At 37.8% G+C, this 20,348-nt stretch overlaps 1 protein-coding gene across 3 annotated transcripts in view; it reads left to right on the top strand.

The window, feature by feature from the left end:
* Positions 1-3,354: 3,354 nt before the first annotated feature.
* Positions 3,355-20,348, top strand: part of TNFRSF19 (TNF receptor superfamily member 19) — a 62,707-nt gene continuing 45,713 nt past the window's right edge. The window contains exons 1-4 of one of the 3 annotated variants that reach the window (XM_084506909.1): positions 3,355-3,590; positions 3,798-3,885; positions 16,015-16,098; positions 17,446-17,556. In XM_084506909.1, coding sequence (XP_084363035.1) covers positions 16,036-16,098; positions 17,446-17,556 — 174 coding nt within the window. In that variant the 5' untranslated portion in view covers positions 3,355-3,590; positions 3,798-3,885; positions 16,015-16,035. Of the gene's footprint in view, positions 3,591-3,797; positions 3,886-8,750; positions 9,005-16,014; positions 16,099-17,445; positions 17,557-20,348 lie in introns of those variants that run through there. The other 2 variants (XM_084506910.1, XM_084506908.1) reach the window with 2 other exon arrangements.

The raw sequence follows: 20,348 nt of genomic DNA on the forward strand, positions 1-20,348 counted from the left end.
GGCACTGCATGCCCTATGGGGATTCCTGATGTCTTCTCTGAACCTCTACTGGAGCTCCTGTGGGCTGAAGTAGAGGAAAGGATACAGAAAATGAATGAAGTGGTGCACATAGCAAGTATATAAATAAAGCAACAAGGTAATCCATCTGATGCATGTTACACCAGTATGTTAGGCACAGCAGGAACACTGGAAGAGCCTTTATAAGCGTGGGACAGGGGGTTGTACAGTCACTGGAAGTTCTCTGACAGGTTTGATTGCTTCTCCCACAAAGAAGTTTTCTTAAGATTTAGTTATATTTAAGAAGCATCTCCAAGAAGGTCATTTCTATCTTCTGACTATCCTTTATGGCTTTGATCCAGTAAAGCACTTTGGACATGAATAGCTGCCTTAGGCTTGGTTTGTTTTTCCTAAAAACTCCTAAAATGGGATCTAACCTGCCTAACTTACAAGCTTTGTCTGATTCTTGCCTGACCTTTAGGAGAAAAATGAAGCAACCTCTTTAAGAGCTAGAGAAAAAATAGAGAAAAAAGAAAAATGTTAGAAAAAAATAATAAAAGCCCACTAAATATTTCTCAAGAAAGAGTCTTTCGAAAAGTTTAAGCAATGAATTAGGCAGACAGCATCTCCCTCTGCAGGACTCCAGAGACACCTCTCTCTCTGGTTTCACAGAGAAAACACAGGCACTTTTTCTAGAACAGCTTTTTAGATACCTAAAAGTTTAACCACAAATTGAATACCCAGTTTCAATAAGTTCAGGTCAGACTTTGGCCCAGTAATTCCAGTGATTAAAATCAAGCATTTACTGAGATGTCTAACGGATTTTTATCAGACCACTTGTGCCTGAATGTTTTGGTAGATTTGTAACCTCAGGAGGAAGCAGGAGCTGATGATCAGATGGTCCAAGTGAGTGTTGTTTTATACAGGTTCTGCTTCTGGCTCAGGTGCTTGTCTGCTGCATGCCTTATACGAATCACTATATACATGGTATGCTCATTATACATAAGGTGAAAAGATGATTATCAACCTTTGGGTAAATATTGAATTATATAGACTACTGTTATTTCTACTGCACACTTCTGATCAAATTTTGGAGAACTCATAGCATGGGAAATAGCAGATTGTTCAGGCTGCCAGGCTCCACAGTGAAAAATAGCGTCACGAATGCAAAAGGCAATGCTTAAGCTTTAGAAGGTTATATTGGTAATAATTAACCTCACTTCTCTTTTTGATATGTACAAAAGAAAGATCAAAGACCTCTACTCGAGACCTTCAGAACTTGCTTTTACTGAAAACCCAGAGAACTAAAAGGTACTTTCTGTGAATTGTTATTCTTAATGAAAAGCACCTTTGAAATGAACAGAAAAGGGTTATTTCAGTTCTGTACAGCTCACCTGCAAATTTTACTTCAACATAAGCACTTCCAGTTCTATCATGAAAGCAACAAATGGACTGTTATCAAGAAATCTTTCTGTGAGTAGGGGGAAGTTGTATGTCAGATGAGTGCAAATTAATGGCAAAATGGAAGTAAGCAGCTTGAATAATTCTCTTTTATTTGAAATAGTTGGAAGTGGGAATTAGAGAAAGACAGAAATTTATGGTTTGTTTACATTTTTTCCCAGCCGTGTATTCCTGAAAGTCGATTCATTACCTGCATGGCACTCCTTTGTACCTGCAACATCTCTCCTCCATCTCAATTACCTGTGCATCCCCCAGAGGCCTACCTGGATAGCTGATCCAAAACAACACTTAAACCATGTCCAAGTAGCAACAAGGCCACATCATATAGCACCTCACAGAAGGATCTCAAAACTTTTTGGAAGTGATTGCTCTCACTGGGGCTTGCAGTGCATCTGCCCACAGTACATCATGCAGCCAGCAGAAGGCTCCCTCATCTACCAAGTGCAGCAGCACAGCAGCAGTGAAGCAGCAGCACCACAGCAGCCTGAAATGTGAAGAGAGAGCTGAAGGCAGAAGGATGCAGCCCCAAACTATGCAGAGAGGAGCAGGCCTCTTTTTTCAGCCTGCAAACAGGGCGCAGGGTGAGGAATCTCCACCAGACACTTACTTCATCGCTCCCGCACTTGACTATCCAGCACCCATTATCTGCTGATGGTTTGCTTTTGCTTTTATCGCTCAAGGCAACCATGTTTCCTCTTTTCACTTTTGCCTTTTAAATGAATTCTCGGTTACTCAGTGTGCAAATATTTGCAGGGATCTACCAATGGCTACCAGTCGACGGCCTCGTATCACTTTCATCTCCACATGTGGTATACCCAAAGTGTGGGGGTATACATTTATGGGAACTGCAGTGATATCTTCAGGATGGCTGATTAGCCTAAAAGCCGTCCTGCTTGATATCTGTATGCTTTATTAACAGCTGAAGCACAGAGGGTTGAATTAATCTCTGTGCCAAATGCTAGCTTTGCCTCCAATCAGAGAAAATGAAATTCAGTTGCACATTTCTTCAGCGTTTGCTCCACCTTGAAAATTCTCCTGCTCTCTGCGGCTGCATGGGCTCCTCCAACAGTTCTTGAGACCACGAACTGCAGCAGCACAGTGAATGTCTGCCAGTAGCCTTTCATTCCCCCCAAAGCGTCTTTCTGCTGACAGCGTAATGGTGACCACTTCGAATCTATCCCAGCTAAAAAAAAAAATGCCTTCACACTAAAGAGCTTCTGAGAGTTACTTACAGCAGCTTTATGGCTCATTTACATAAAGGAATCATGAGCCACAGATGAATCAGGCCCAAATAAAATGATTTGCAAAGGCCACACATTAAGCAGCAGGGAGGACACAAACTAGGGAGTAAGAGCATGCTCTATTGTGCTTGCTTTTACCAATGAAAAGAAAAAGAAAAAGAAAGAAAGAAAAAAAAAACAAAAACAAAAACAAAAACAAAAACAAAAAACAATTGCAGTGCACAAAATGCACTACTTCCTCCTCTCCAAACCTCAATAAAGAGACAAGCAAAAGTAGTTTTCTGTCATCTGTAAGAGCTGCCTAGCAAACTGACCTGCATGTCTGACTTCCAGAACTTTATGGAAAATTGTCACTTCCTGTAGCAGGCAAAATTATAAAGCATCTTTTTAAGAAAACCTTATAGCTACACTATTCTCCCTTCTTGGGAGGAAACTTTAATATAATGAAAACTTTGAAGTGAGCCTTGGGTTTGTTACAATGGACTAACCTGATTAGAAATCATGCAAACTCTTGTTGCTCTTTAGCTGTATTCCCCCACAGGCTGTATTATAGCTCTCTAACCAGTCCCACAGCATTGAATGATGTCATGGGATCTGCAGCTCAGTGAGATGAAAGGGATAAAGCGGAACCCGCTGGCACTGGGGAAAGCTTCCAACACACAATCCACAACACAGCTTGGGAACTCAAAAAGCTACAGATCCAGCCACTCAACTCTAAGCATGTCAGAATCGTGTGCATTCTCCCAGCACAAGAAAGAAAAGGGGGGGAAAAAAAGCCAGTGATCGATTTTTAACAAAAGAACGAGACTACTGAAAGGCAGAATTTAAGAGTACAACTACCTGCTGGAGAAAAAAAGAGCTCTTTTTCCTCTCCAAAGCACTGCCTTTGATGTATGGCAACTGATCACTGATCAGATTACAGGCATTTGGTCTCAGTGCTCGTCTGCCTTTGATCTGCATGGTTAATTTTATTTTCCCGGATTTGGAGTTTCGTCTGGGCTTGTGCTGACATACTTTTTTTTTCTTTCTTTCTCTCTCTCTCTCTCTCTCTCTCTTTTTTTTTTTTTTTTTTTTTTTTTTTTTTTTTTTTTTTTTAAGGAGGTAAAAGCATTTAACACAGAAGCTCTGGCAGTGTGAAATTAAGTTGCAGAAAGTCTGGGCACTGGAAAACTTCATCATATAACAGGTACTGGATTTTGTGTTTTTTTGTTGTTGTGTTTTTTTTTTCAGTTTTGCTTTGCTTTAAGAAATTAGAGTTCACATAAACAGTACTACTGCATGTCATTGTGTGTATATAGTTTGAAAGACTATATATAATTTATGCAGCATTTTTATTTGCAACTCATGCAGAATAATAGGAAAATAGAGTACCTAGAACATATAGACAATTAAAAACTGAAGCTAAATCTAATTTGTTTCAATATTTGGGGGGGGGGGGGATATAATATTTTGGTGTGCACTGCTCCTTCCAACTGTCTGTAGTTTTGTAAAGTGATATTCAAATACAAGCATTACAGGACTTAGAGGAATGTTTATTTTCTGAGAAAAGACCAGCCATATTTCCTACATTTTGTATATTTATTTGCTTTCAGTGTGTTTATTAAAGCCTGCCTTCTTCAAGCAACACTTTTAATCCCACTAGTTGCATACTTGAGATGAAAAGGCATCCTCTTGCACAACTTATTAGAACTACATTTATAAATATCACATCCTTATATACAGAAGAGATTTTTTTTTTATTTTAACTAGATGTTAGTTCAGCTATCAAATATGAAAAGAAATCTTGATAATAAAATTAACATTTTAACCTGATGATAGAAGTTTCCTGTAAGGCATTTTAATAAGGATATTAAAGAAATCTCTAGCTTATCTAGAACAAACACCTGGTTTTGCTGAATTCCATGGAAGCTTTGCTTCTATTTCAGTGAAGCAATTTCATTTCACAATATTTTATATTCTGTTCCTCAAATTCATACATTTGAATATGTAATGTTTAAGAAAATCAAAGACATCTACTCCAGAAATTCACTCTAAAGAATCATTAGAAGAGTTAGGATTATTCATTATACTTTAGCATTTCTAAAGGGTCAGACTTTTTTTGTGAATTTGGACCAAATCTGTGAGTGTTCTGTGCCTGTAGCTGAAGCCAGGCTCTTCAAATAAGACTCAATCCTTTTCTGTAGTTTTTTTAAGATAACTTAGATTTTCAGAAGAACTTAGAACATATAACTGGGGCAAGACCTGCAAAGAAGTTCAACATTCCAGACACTGAGCTCTTTGAAAATCGAGTCTTCATGGTGGACAGTGAGTTCTGAAATACTGACTTTAAATGCCTATGCTTAAATCTAAATTTAGGTATATGCAAATTTTAAGCACATCCACTTATTAATAAATTGCAGCTAAAAGACAGCAAAACTGATAGCTGCTAAGCATTGTCAGGACTCTGTTCCTTAGGACATTTACCAGTCCAGAACCCTCAAGATGTTCATATTTCATGATACAATATAGTAATATGCAAAACTAAATTTTAGCAGTCTGCTTGCATCTGAATAAGATCATCAGCACTTCCAGCTGAATGTAGTCAGCTTTCATTAGTCAGTCTGCAAACTTTGTTTCATTCTAATTAAAAGTATATTTGTATATATAAATTTAAAATTTACTGAATATCAAGAGATAATATGCCAGACACAGATTAAATAGGCCTGACTTGGTATCATTTACTTTTCTATACCACCAATTAATTCATATTCTGGCTTAACAAGTCAATTATATTATAAGGAAAGTAATTAGCACTGCATGAATAATGTGTGTATAGCTGTCAAGGAAGAATATTGTTGAAGGCATAGCCAAAGCAAAATTTAGAATTTTTCTTTAGACAACAATGATGTTTCTGTAACTCTGAAAAGATGGGTTTATTTTCTAGCGAAATCTATGCTTCACTGACAAGCCAATCTTCCCTTGATTGTTGCTGTTTTTCTGACATGTACATTTATTTTCTGAGGAAAATTGTTTTTAAACCATACCTGTGTCTGCTGTAAAGTAAAAAGAGAAGCAAAGAAAAAAAAATAATATAAGGATTCTTTTAGTTTTCTTCAGCAGTCAAAATAGCTGAGCCAAATACATTTAAAGTATCACTGTAAGGATCTGACCATACAATCACAGAAATGAGTAAAGATGCTCACAGAAGTAACACTGCTAATCAGATAGGTTGCACTGACAAGTCGGATTTAAATATATAAATATTTGTAATATTCAGGTCTTAAAACTGCAGTTAGGAAATAAAGATTTCTTCATTATGTAAAAAGTCCCTAGGATTTTAGGTAATCTTCCCATTTATTTAAACACAGATGGGCGTTAACCTGTTTAAACTGAAAAATATCTTTGTTTGTCTGTATGTGAGACAAATAAAAGCACAGTTGGACATATGGGGGGAGGCAGAGGATTTTCAGAGTTTTTGTTGTTTCAAAAAGCAGTTCTCTGACAGTTTAATTTTTCATTGATCTGACTTTTAACGATTAAGTAATAATAATTCTTGGCGCTTATGACTTTGGGTTTACAAAGTGCTGTATAAACACTAATTAATCCTCAGGCTTAAGTTTTCAGAAGGAAAAAGTTCAAAGCAAATCAGACTAGGAAACTCACAAGTATATCATTTATTTATTAAAATAGCTTGAGCAATTTCTGATTATAAATAGAGCCATTTCCAAACAGCGTGTCTTAGATAACATCATAAACATATTTTAAGATTTGTAATAGTTAAGACTATCAAAAGACATTGTACAGATATACTGACATCAGTTTCCAACAGCTGTCATAACAAGAGTAGATCTATCTCACAGTTGACTGGGGGAACTGTGTTAGCATTTGAGATATGGAGATAACAACTTCCTATTGCTGTACAATTTCTGCTTCCACATCAGATATGTCACGCAACTTAGTCTTATCAAAGGGGTCAGCTGAAACTACTTTCCAAATAGTTATTCTCTGCTTTCCTGGCTGTAGAGACAATCTCTGTTCTTGCATCTACACTAGTTGCTGTAACAGTTCTCTGTCTTCCATTTCCTTTGAAGAAATATCATGACTCAAAACAAAAGAAAGCCTGCAATTTTCAACATCTCTCAATGATTAATGTAATTAACTCATTCATTTTACATGTACATGCTCCAACAGGGACTGAAACACATTTCAATGTTACAGACTCTCATGTTGCTCTTAATTCACAGGAACAGTAAACCCGTGTGATGAGAAAGTCTTAATGTTTCTTCATATGGTAGTCCTCAGTGTTTAGTCAATACTTTAAGAACACTGGGATGTTTTAATACACTTGTCTAAATAAGTTACTTTAAAATGAGTATCTGAAACACAGAGTGACTCCACTAAGACCTCATGCAATACATTTTACAGGTGTCTACACAAAACATGACATTCAAAACAGTTGTCTGTAAATAGCAAGAGGATGTAGAAAGCTCAGTGCTGTGCAGCAGCTGCCATGCACAACAGATGCGCCGCCGTTGTGCTGTAGCGTGCCATTCCTCACAGGAATTCCAGCCTCTTACAGAGCTCCTTCTGGCAACAGTCCTGAAACAAAACTCTTCTTTGCAGGGCCTTTTATAACATAATTAAATGAAAACCCCCGTAAATTTTCTGAGCTAGGCTTTTTTTTTTTTTTTTTAATTGAAAGCAATTCATTTTGTTGCAACCATTTATCTTTTCACAGACAAGTTGCTGTATTTCAATAAGCACTACTTGTTTCGTAATTGTCCACATGGTTGGCAAACTCCAAAATTTTATCTCTGTGAGAAGCTCCCCAAAACTATTTATTTGAAAGTGCTTTACTGCCAAGTATACATGTCCGTTCACTCTCTTCATAACCCTACTCAATGCCCAATGTATCCATACAATTGTTTAGACTGCAGCGATATCGTTAACCTTTTAATTCAAATTAAAACTAGTAACCTGAAATCCTCACAAGGCTTTTTTTTCTTTTTTTTTCTTTTTTTCTTTTTTTTTTTTTTTTTCACCAAGGACTCTGAGATTGGTTTCACCAATGTTGGAGTATCACTAACCAAAACAAAGATCCTAGTTCAGAGGAGGCTCAGGGGAGACCTTATTGCTTGATACAGTTCCATGAAAGGAAGCTGTGGGGAGCTGGGGTCGGCCTCTTCTCACAGATAACTAGTAATAGGACTAGAGGGAATGGCCTCAAGCTGTGCCAGGAGAGGTTCAGGTTGGAAATGAGGAGACATTTCTGCTCAGAAAGAGCAGTCAGGCACTGGGACGGGTTGCCCAGGGAGGTGGTGGAGTCACTGTCCCTGGGGGTGTTCAAGGAGAGGCTGGACGTGGTGCTTGGGGACATGGTTTAGTAGGTGGTAAGTGGTGGTTGGACCAGATGGTCTTGAAGATCTTTTCCATCCTTCATGATTCTGTGATACAGTTAAGTTGCAGTAAGCTATGCCTTTTCTAGTGACTGTGAACAGTTTCTTCTCTCCGGAGGGCTGGATTTCTGAACTGGCATTTGGTATTGGCTGTGTACTTCTACCTTGGTAATTTTATATTTGCAAAATGGGAGAATATTTCAGATTTTGAGGTAGCAAGAGAAAAATAATAAAAAAAAACTGCCTAGCTATTTAGGGAAGGAGAGAACTTTGCAGTGAATCACCAGAGGGTCATCACCGTGGTCTTTGCGTGGGACAGGCAGGAACGACTTTGCAAGGTCTCCACCTGCCCAGTGGGCAGCAAAGGGCTTCACCCAGCCCACCTGATACAGACAGCCCTTATCTAAGGAGAAGTTTTTGCGTGGTCCTTTTATTTTTGGGGTGGGTTTTGTCCTTCCCTCGGTGCCTCCCTCCCAACGCCCCCCGCCGCCCTCACGAGGCGCTAACGGCCGCAGCCACCGCCCCGGCCGGCCCGCTCGGCGGCACGTGGGGCCGCCCATTGGCTGCCCGCGGTCACCTGAGCCGGCCCGCGGGGGGCGGGAGCGATGGCGGCGGCGCGGCGTTGCCAGGGGCGACGGGAGGACGTGAGGGGAGGAGGGCGGGGGCTGGTGGGAGCGGCTCGCCGCAGCCCTGCCGCCGCGGCCGGGACGTGGCAGGTGGGTGTTTGGGGGCTAGTTTTGGCTGTGAGGGGTCTCCTTCGTCGCCTTTTTCATCCCTGTAGCCCTCGGGGGGCTGCTCCGCTCCCGGGGTGCGGCGTGCAGGGAGCCCCGAGGAGCGGGCGGTCGCCCCCACGAGGCGTCCTCTCCGTCGACGGCTGAGGGATTGGTGTTTGCTGCGAGCTGGGGCAGCCGGAGCAGGAGTTTTGGGCCGGTAAGGGGACAAAAAAAAAACAGCGATCGTGGTTCTGCCTTTGCTTGTTTAACTTCCCTGCGTGGTGTCTGTCTCCGCTCGTCTGACCTTGGGATGAAAAGCTTTGCCTGGTGTTCTTGAAAAGTCGTGATACTCGATACCTGCCTACCGTTCCTGTGCTTGCAGCTGCTTTAGATGACTGCTTTTATCAAATTAACAGGGGGATCTGGTAGCGTTTAATACAAGCAGGAGTGGCAAATTGGTTCAGGCTGTAGGTGGGTTTGCTAGCCGCTTCACAAGCCGTTTCGAGCGCACCAACACATCGAAGTCAAGTTAGGTGTGCTGGCTGGATGCTTCTCACTGTATGTGCAAGTATATATATCTTACAAATAGAAGTAAGCTGGTTTTGTTCGAGTTATTAGCCATATTTCAGATAGTTGCTCTGATTTTACTTCATTACTCCAGCAACAAGATGTTTCAGTTGTCAATAAGGAGGCGATGCATTGCTTTTTCCTCAGTTTCCACAACCCACAGCTGCAATCCTAATAAAATAGTGTGTTGAGAATGAACATAACTCATGTCCGTGGTCTTTTAAAACGTTGTATGCCATGTAAAATTGCCAAAGGGTGGCTAGATGGGACACACTGGCATTGCGCTGGCTACTGTGTTAACCAGGTCAATGCTTCATAACTTACCATTCCTAAAAATGACTTTGAAAAAAACTATCGATATACATTAGTGTAAATGAAATATAAATGTATTGTTGGTATTCCTGTTCTATTGTATTACCTACACATGCATTTAAGTGCCAGTATATATAAATGAAGCTTTATGCTCAGGCTCCATGTAGCAAACTGTTGTCTCCTAGCAGTTGAGATGCATGAGATGTATTAAGCAGAAGGAGTAACACTTCTTACCGAAGTTTTAATCTCAAAGCAGAGAATTGTTCGTTATTTGTCTGAGTAGTCACATTGGTTTCAATGGGATTAGGGCTTCTTGTGTGAATCACAGGCTCTGACCCTGTATAAAGCTTTGAGTATAGGAAAGAATAGGGAAAAACGTCACCACATTACACCTTTGTCACAGCATTTTACTATAATTTCTAATTAGTAATAGTCCAGATGTGTTGAAGAACATGGATAATGAGCTGTCTTCTATAACTTTATCGTCATAGATTAGGAGCATCATTTGCAAGTAGTAACAGCAGGGATGAATTCCGCAGATCATCAAGTTTTGCGGACTATGCCCTTTCTGATGCGCTAGGATATAACGCATTATGAAATACTGTATATGATAGCGAAGACACTGCAGAGATGACTTTATTATTTTATTTTATTTTTTGTGGGGCACGGAGAAATTAAGTCATTATCATTATTACTTCTGTAAAGTCAGGTACTTAAGTTAACATGAATCAAAGCATATGGTGCTCAAAGCACAAGGAGCACAAATATTTCCTGACTATGTGAAAACTTCCTTTCTCTCTTCCCCCATACCCTAACATAGATGTGAATGTTTCCTATAGCCAGTGGTGTTCCAGCTTTCTTCTGCTATCCTCTCTGGAAAAAAAAAAAAAATCCGTAGCTGCCTGATTTTGTACAATTTCATGTCTGGCAGTTTCTGAAAAAACATGTATGTATTCAACACAGTGCTTAATGTGATGAATGTTTCCTAGCTGATAGTAATTTTTCTCCACATGGTTCTTCTCATAGCAGTTGGAGCAAATGCAGTCCGACAAGACCTCATTTACTTCACAAAGGGGAAGAGTACAAGGGCTGTGGGCAGGGTGTAAGGGGAAGGTGTTCTAGACATAAGAGACAGAATAACAATGTGTAGCTTTGTAGTGGAAGCTCTTGTCCCTAACTTGTTCCCTTTGTCTCTATCCTTACAGCACCATAAGTACTTTCCCTTCTCTTGTTTCTTGCCCGTGGGGCACTGACTCTGCTAAAGCCATCTGCCACTCCTCGTCATTTTATTGCATGCGGTTGACAGCTGCAGGTGGGAAATGGGGTGGTTAGAAGGGAGCAGAGGTCCCATTCGTTGGATGCCGGAGACCTCCACTGGCAACATAAGATGATTATATTTTCAGTCCTCTTTCTTATCCAGAACTTGTCAAAGTATTCTTTGTTAGTGCTATGGAGAGCATGGAAAGTGGTGGTCACGTATGAATGCGAAACTGGATACAGGACTTAAAAGAAGTAGGAAAGTGAGGCAATTTCAAGCTGGGACCCTTCACCCATTAGGAAGTTTCCCTTGCAAGGTAGATGATGTTGACTGCAAAGTGTTGTTTATATGTATAAGTAACCTGCTGTTAGGCCGTAATTTAATCTTGCTGCCTTGAGGTGATGCGTCTCTTGTGGTGAAATTTCCTCTGTTTTGGAGAGGAGGAAGAAACATTTTTTGGCAAGTTGACTTTAAGACAGAGTGGTGACTGCTCTGCTCAGACAAGTAAGTAGTTGCAGGAGCACATTTTGGAGGACAGTAGATTGTAAAATTCGAGCAGATTGGAAGTTCTTACTTCCACGATACGTTTATCACTGTTACTAGCTTTTTGTTTAATGTTGATCTCTTCATGCATATGCATAGTAGGACCCCACGCAACCTTAAAACTGTGCAACCATACTTCGTAATGGGGCTTCTACGTATTGATCTCAGCATGTTATCACTGTTGATTTCTTTTCCCCTGTGTGTTTTGGGCTAGCATACTTCTGTTAACCTAAGAAGATGCGTGTAAAATGATTTATTGACAGCATGTACTCAACGCATGTACAGCATTTTCTTTTATATAAAACATTATGATAACCGAACATAGTGTTGAAAATACTAGTAATGGAAAAAGAACAAATAATCTTTAAATGCATTGAACTTGTGCATATTTTAGAGGCAAAATATTCTTCTTGTTACTCAGTTGAATACATATAAGATGAATAGCTCATGTCCAACTTATATCAGCGTAATGTTGCTTGATACCCAGAGAGAACTAATTTTCCCAAGGGCATCCTGCTATTAAGGGCTGCAGTGTCTGCTTTTTAATCAGGGCTTTTAATCAAACTGGAGGCAGAAACAGGAAACAAGCAGCTGGCACAGTTATGTCTCCTTTGGGACTTGCTTTCAATACAATGATTTATTAATGTGCCTTAACCATTTGTATTATTGCATGTTGTCATGAAAAGCATCTTTTTTGTGTTTTTAACAGAGGGTTTTTATTGTCTGCCAGTTAGTTTCTTTCTCATATGTTGTAGCCAGTGTATTGTCCTTGATTTTTCTCTGTAGGAACTGGGACAATAAGCTCTACAATTCCATGATACAATGCCACAGGCATTCATACATGTACATGTCTACTGAAATGATTTAAACGTGCTTTGGAGCTACTAAACCTGCACTGAAGTGCACTGAAATTTAAGGCCCAGAGATTTGCAAGCTCATATTGGAAGATCTGACTGTTATAAAAGATAAATTTTCCCAATGTTATCTCATATCACAGGCTTAAAGCTGTGAGATCACACCACACGTATGATCAGTCAACAAATTTGAAGCATGCTAAAATGTGTAGATGAGTTGGAGAAGTCCATGGTGGTTTGCTGCTTGTTCTAAAGCAGTTGATTTTGGAAATTTACTCTGGGTTTTGGAACTCCTGATGTTTGAAGGTGTTGGATTTGGCAAGGGTGTTATAAAGGCAGTAGATTTTTCTTTTCAATAGAAAATATTTTACAGTTGCAATAAAATTTCCACACCTAAGTCAACAAAGTGTGTTTTAGTACAGCGTGCTTCTCCATATGCTTTTTGAGTCCTAAAAATCTTTGAGGTACGTGCTATAATAAGATCATTTTGTAACGGATATGGCAACTTCAAAAGCTGAGTTACAGAAATATATTCTTCTGTCATTTAAAATGTTGCTGGTCATTCTGTACTGCCTTCTATCAAGAAGTGACATCCATTTTTTAGTGCCATTGTGGCGACAGAATATTGTAAGCATTAAAAAAAATATATAGATCATTAGCTTTTTTCAATACCAATTTTAATAAATTGTAATAATTTTTGTTAGCATATAGGCAATAATACATTTTCAGGTTATTCCATATTGGAAAAATGTATAGGATGACTGGAGCTTCATTACATAAAGCTAATATATTTTAATTGCAGTAATATGGCAAGTACTGAATCTTCTGGCCAGTAAGTCAGGCTGCTCTTAATTTTCTTTTTTTTTCCGTACTTGAAGTGACTTGCTCAGAAAAATACGGACTATTTAGATCATACCACAGCTCTGTTTTCAGATCATTAGGCTTAGTACAGCTTAGCAATACTGTTGGTATTGATGATGCTGTATGAAACTTGACATAAACACGTACAATTATATTACATTTCTTTTTTGATGTCTTACCTATTTTCTCAAGCAAAAGTAAATATTCACATTTAATATAAAACCAGAGTCTTTATAGGATTAAAAGTATCTGTTTTAAAATTTTGGTGGTAATTACACAGATGAACATAATTAAATTAGAACTGTTATGTTTTATTTAACAATAATATTAAGGAATATAATGAATATAAACTCACACAACTTAAAATAATTGGTTGATATGCGGTTCTAAGCAACTCAGTTATGTTTAAAACTTCATGTAAGCGTGCAGTTGAAATAAAGCTTTGCCTTCTGTAGCAGTTAAGAAGGCATACAAAGTATTCACTTTTTTCCTACTGGAGGCCATTATATGATACCAAGAAGTCAGTAAGAGTTTCTTCAGTTTCAGCATCATTCTTTGCAGTAATTAAGGTCTTCCTGATACTTTCTTTCAAGGTCACAGAGGTGCAAAGTCTCACAATTTGTCTTTGGTCTGATCTGGTTTTACTTAGCAGATGCTCAGTTAGTGATCAGCCAGAAGATATATGGTGCGATGTGTGCTTTTATCTATCTTGTTCCTTCCAAACACAGATAAGAAACTTTTCTTGAAACCTCTTTCTTTAACAGAACTTTTACTGTCTGTCCACTATTCGGCCTGTAATAGTACTAGAAATTGTTTTATACTGCTGTTCTTTTATACCTAATTTTCCTAGCTGCATTACCGATGTCAGCTTCTCATGCCATCTTTGTGCACCTAATAACTTTTAAAGTTTATTGGCACTCTTTTCCCATTTTCCATTTTTTCTATGGCACATCTTAGGTTAAATTGTTGTATTTAAGTCATCTAGGATTCTTTCTGAGACTTCCCAGTTCACATTTCTCTGCTTCGTTTTTCCCTCAGTCTTGAAAAAGCAGCCTCTATAGGATGCTGTATCTGTGTATATTTGTGTTACTTGGTGCTATGTCTTCTTTTTACCCATGTTGACGTGCATATAATCTGATAATTGTTATTGGCCCATAGACCGTTACCATTACTAAGTGAGAAATAACCATAAAAATGTAATCTTGGCTTTCCTGTAGAGTGCTGCCTGACACACCTCTCTGCCTCTTCTGGCCTTCCTTGGTAGGCTTTATTTTTTAACACTTCACAATAATTTTTTTTTTTACTCTTAAAATACATTTGTAGTGCCACTGAAGTATGCTTTTTTTGTTATCAATTAGAATTCATCCTAATGAATGAAAGGTGTTCACGTGGGGAAATGTGAAGTCATGTTTACTTAAGTGTATTGTACTTGTTATAGTTCCGTAGCGTAAAACACTTAGAAGCTGGCCTTCCAGTACCTATAGGAAAGCTGGGGAGGGACTCTTTGTCAGGGGGTACAGTGATAGAACAAAGGGGAGTGGCTTTAAACTAAAAAAAAGGTAAATTTGGACTATTTTAAGAAGAAATTCTTCCCTCAGAGGGTGGTGAGGCCCTGGCACAGGCTGCCCAGAGAAGCTGTGGATGCCCCATCCCTGGAGGTGCTCAAGGCCAGGCTGGATGGGACTTTGGGCAACCTGGTGTGGTGGGAGGTGTCCCTGCCCATGGCAGGGGGGTGGAACTGGGTGGGCTTTAAGGTCTCTTCCAACCCAAACCATTCTGTGATTCTTCTGTTCTTTGCTTGTGTTTTAGGTTCCATCCTTTCATCTGTCAGTCTCTTGTACTCTGAAGCAATAAAAATAACTAATCTTATATTTTTGAGCAGTGTAATTAAACATCGTTCCTGAAGTTTTGAAGTAGGACAAAATTGCTTTGATAATGATAAAAAATAATGTTTATCATCTACTTGAAACGAATGATACAATATTACTGTCATATAACGTAGGCAAATTAGTATCAAATTCAAATAGCATTTTACATGGGCTGGATTTACTTATTCTTTTCTTCTTGTTGCAATATAGCAACAGTTATATGACAGTTTCAAATTATTCCCTTTCTTTTTCTTATCATTGTTTGTTACCACTTCTTAAAAAGTAATCAAGTGAGAATTTATGGATTTTTCTGTGCTCTTTTTCTGATATGGTGACAAAAACCTGATCTAGTGTATGATCTGATTCTGCTGTTTGAAAAGTCTTCTATAACAGTCTCTGCCTACCTGATCGTAAAAGATACTTATAACATTTTAAGAAGTTTACATCCATTAGGCAAGCGATAGAAACAAACCCTGTGTGTGCCTCCAGTGTGTTTTAGAGCCCATTCTGCTTCACATTACAGGATGATATGGCTATGTGAAGGAACACGGACATGATCCTGATAAGTGACATATTTGAAGACAAAGATTTTGTCTTTTGATCCTGTACTTAGTCAGCATCTAACAAGCGTGGAAAGTACGTTAGGGGTCAACATCAGACATTAGATCTACAAAGGCTGAAGTTCTCATTTGGACTGATAGCAGTCTTTTAATTTGGAGAGCTAAGGCCATATATATTAATGTGTATTGGCTTGTCTTCTAAAAAAAGACATTTTTATTATATAAACATCATAATTTTATTAATTATATGCTAGTTATGTTAGTTACTTAGCTTCCAGGAATCTATCAGAAATATTTTAATGATGTGAACATATCTATATATTTTGACAAGCTAGATGTGTGCTGTGTACATGTGACTATTTAAACTATATTGTAATGTAATTATATTTTTTTCTTTTTTATAGATAAAGGTTTAATTGTAAGAAATGGAAGCTAAAGCATTACAAGAAGATAAACTGAAGATGCTTATCATTTTACTAGCATATTTGGTAAGTAATCTTTTTTCCAAGATGAATGTTGAAAACTATAGCAGACAAGAATGGTTTCCTTTCTTTTACACATTGCTGCTAAGTCTGAAAGTCTTAAATCCATATACACAATTAGATACATAATTTTTCAATTTAAAAGTGAGCTTGGTCAGCTGCTTTTCGTCATTTCTTGCTGCTCCTCACACAATTTAAAAAGAAAAAAAGACTGAGCCTCTTCATGAAAGAAAGACTAGACTAGGATAAAAAATGTGGATATAGAGCTGTGGAGGTGATATTTCATTTCAGTGGATATTTGCCATGACAATCTCTTAGTACAATATGCTATGTATATATATAGTTTAGGAGTTTGAAGTGTCCAGTTTTTCCATATAACATAGTGTAGTGCACAGTTACATTGCCTTGTAAGTATACTTCAACTCTGACCTGCAGAAACAAGCTCTAGAACTAAGGCTAATTAACCCTTTGTTGCCATCAGAAAGGCTTTGATCTTTCTGTAAAGACAAATATACAAAGTATGAATTCAGAAGCAATTCTGGAGAGCACTCTCTGTGATACAAGCCTCTGGACATTTAATTTAAAATATTGTTGAGAGAGCTGTCAGAGTTCTCTAATGTTCATAGGTAGGATACCATTGGTTATACTGAGACTTTGCATGGTTTGTATTACTGTTTATAGCATTCCTCATGTCCTTAGTATCTGATTTGGTAATATAAGGTACTTAAATGCCTTTGAGGGCAAAAATTGAATTTTCTCTCATTTGGCCCATTAAAATATAGTGATACTGAAATTTAGGATAACCACTCCAAATATTATTAAGTGACCAAAAGGTTTGACCTTTGAAAATCTCTAAATACCTAGATAATTTTAAACCTTTTCATTTAAATATATTCAATTGTGATAGCATCATTTAAAAAAAGAAAATGCAAATGAGACACATCAATATAACATCATGACAGTATTTTACTGTTATGTGAATTGTAGCTTCAATAAATGGTCATATGCGTTTTTCTTAGTGTTGAGTAAAGCAAGGAACTTAAACTCATTTTCAAACAGCTAAGTGGCTTAACTTTCCACAAGTACCAAATATAAGTAGGTCTTCTAAAACTCATAAAATTGTTGGAAATCACAAAGGACCTTTAAAAATCAGGATATATATCCACATTTGGAGTTAAATGATTAATTTTCATTGCCATGTTTAAAGTTTTTGATGATACAGAGAATTATTTTTAAGAAACATAATTTATTTTTCAGAGTTGGTATAGGTTATATGTTAATTGGGGATTAATTATGTCTTGGTGAGTTTACTTTTTTTTTTTTTTTTTTTTTTTTTTTTTTTTTTTTTTTTAGCTAAGTAAAGTAACTTGTGAGACTGGAGACTGCAGAGAGCAAGAGTTTAGGGACCACACTGGAAACTGTATCCTCTGCAAACAATGTGGACCTGGAATGGAACTTTCAAAGGTAAGCCGATCATGTTTTCTTGACTTTGTTTCCAATAAATGCATTTACATGTGTGTATGTTTTTGATGTTTTAACTTTTGAACCTTCTTCATTTTTTCAAGTATAATGTTTTCTGATTCTTTTTATATGAAATCTTCAGTTAAGAAATTATGCCATTAATATAGTAGGCAGTACCATTGCAGTACCTGGATCTAGGCTCTGAAATTAAAATTATTTTTCTAAAGGCGATTAGCATTTTTTCCCCTTTGTAGCACTACAGGAAACTAAGACTAGTTAATGTCACTGTGTAGACAAGAGTAAGAAATACGAATTTCAAACTGGTGATTGGTGCAGAACTCTGAAATGTAGAGGGTTGGCTTTTACAATACCTACTTTCAGAATTGTTTAGGAATTCTAGGTGAAAACATCAGTATAAATGATGCTTAAATGTCTTCCATACAGCAACTTGTCTTAACAGAATCATATGTAATAAAAATATGCACATGAGCAAGTAAATTCCAAATAGGATTCAAGTGAGATCTGAGACCTGCTTTAAACAGGTGATCTGTGTTTTCAGCAGGTCTGTGATTGCAGGAGTTTGGTGTGTTGGGAAGCTAGTTTCAAGTGAGGCTTGGTTCCTTCATCCTCCGACTTTTGAATGCCATAAGTCTAGTCTGCACTGTATGTGTTAAGTTATTAAGAAGGGTGAGGCCAGAAAAATATGAGGCAGTATGTAAAAAACACTTAAGAAGTCTTTGTTAACGTTGTGGAGAAGGAAAGCTTGTTACAGTGAGTTTTAACTAGTTTTTTCTTTTAGAACAACCGCATTTATTCCCAAATAAAATCCCTGTGGAAATTTGGAATTAGCAGTTTTCTTAGGAGTGCAGAAGTGGAGCAATGGAGATGAATGGTGACTGAAGTTATGGACTGGGATTCAGTAGGTCTAGAATGTTAGCTTGGAAAAACTTCCAGCAAAATTATAAGTCTGGATGCAAGTAATGAGGGAGATCTAAGGTGCTTTCAACGTGGAAAAAGTGGATGCTGTGTATGAGCAAGGATAGGAAACAAGACATAGTTGAAACAAGAAATGAAAGAGAGAACAAGAGAGAGGTGAGAAGGAGGACAGAATTAATTTTAGCCTGGGGAAAAGGAGACTTTATTGCTCTCTACAATTATCTTAAAGGAGTCTATAGCGAGGTGGAGATTGGTCTTTTCTCCCAGGTGCCAAGTGACAAGATAAAAGGAAATGGCCTTAAGTTGCACCACGGGAGGTTTAGGTCAGGAAAAAATTATTCACTGAAAGGGTTGTGAAGTATTGGAGCAGACTGCCCAGGGAAGTGATTGAATCACCATCCCTGGAGGTCTTCAAGAAAAATGTATAGATTTGGAACTCAGTAGCATGGTTTAGTGGTGGACTTTAGTACTAGGTTAAAGGTTGGACCAGATGATCTTGAATTCTATGAACTATGAGTCATGAGGAGGCTGGATGTTTTGGGTGACCATGTGTATCATTCTAGAGGTGTAAAAAAGAGGACCAAGCTGATATTGTGAAAAGTAAGCAGACTTCTCAACCTCATGCATGAGACTCGTGCTTAAGTGTCCATACCTACATCTTGCCAATTGTTAGAACGTGAAGCTGAGGGCCAGACATAATTGTGCTGTCTAATCTACACCTGGTAGTACAAGTCATAAAGCGGTACCTCTGGATTTCCATGCAGAAGGGCAAGCTGCGTTTTGTGCTCACACTGATGGTGTAAAAAGAGTGATGAAAGTAGAATTTAGGTTATTATGTAGAGGCAGTGAAATTTAATTTTCAGGGATGCATTTGTAGGCAAGTCTGTTATGTAGATTTAAGGGGGATTTGGAATATTATTTTTGATTTTTTTTAATGTGAAACATCACTGCATCTGGTGTGTGCTTGTTTAAACAACAGGGAAAAAGAAGATTTCAGTTTGCTTTCTTTACATTTCTTACTATATTCAGCTCTGAAAACAGCAGAAGTAATGTATTGTGGTTTGTGGATGGTTTGAAGAGATTTACTTGAAATTATGATGCTTATTAATCAGCAGAGGGTGGCTGTCTTATTGAACAGTGACAAGTTTTCCCATCTCTCCACCCTTTGTTGCTTATGTTCAATGAAATAGTTAGTTTCATACTTTAGTGAGGATTGCTTTCTGTGTTAGGCAGTATTGGTTAAGGTGCAGTCATACAAACAGTACTGTTGAAGTAGTGGTTTAAAGATGACTAGTGGTATGGCTGTGCTTTTGTTTGGATGCTTGCTGGCTTGGGGTGGGTTTTTTTTTGGATTGGTCTTGAATTTGAGGAACGAAAGGTTGGGGATGGGGGGTTAATTCAGAGGCATATTTGTAAATATGGCATTTTATAGCTGCAGTCCTATGAGCATTGATGCAGCATACTTACCTAAATGCCATGTTGAAAAGAAGCACAGAAACTAATACGTTTAGTAATTACTTGTTTAACTTTTCTTTAATTAAAAGTAAAGTGCTATAATAGGAAGGTTATAGTTTGCAGTAATACACTATTCAAATTATGTTTTTATTGTAACTGTTTTTGTTTATAGTCTGATAGTTCTGATTCTTAGGACTAGTTTCTCTGAAAACATGAACGCTTAATTGGATTTCAATGTGTAAGCAATTACTTCTCCTGGATATGAACAAGCTTCCACATACTATTATTTTTTGCCACCACATTGCAATAATAACTAAAATAATTAAACAGCGTTTGCTCAAACCTAAATGTGAATGGAAGCATCATTTCCTTTAGAAATAGATGTACAGTTTTTAGTAAATCTT

Source organism: Aythya ferina, assembly GCF_964211825.1.
Source record: "Aythya ferina genome assembly, chromosome: 1".
Lineage (NCBI taxonomy): Eukaryota > Metazoa > Chordata > Aves > Anseriformes > Anatidae > Aythya > Aythya ferina.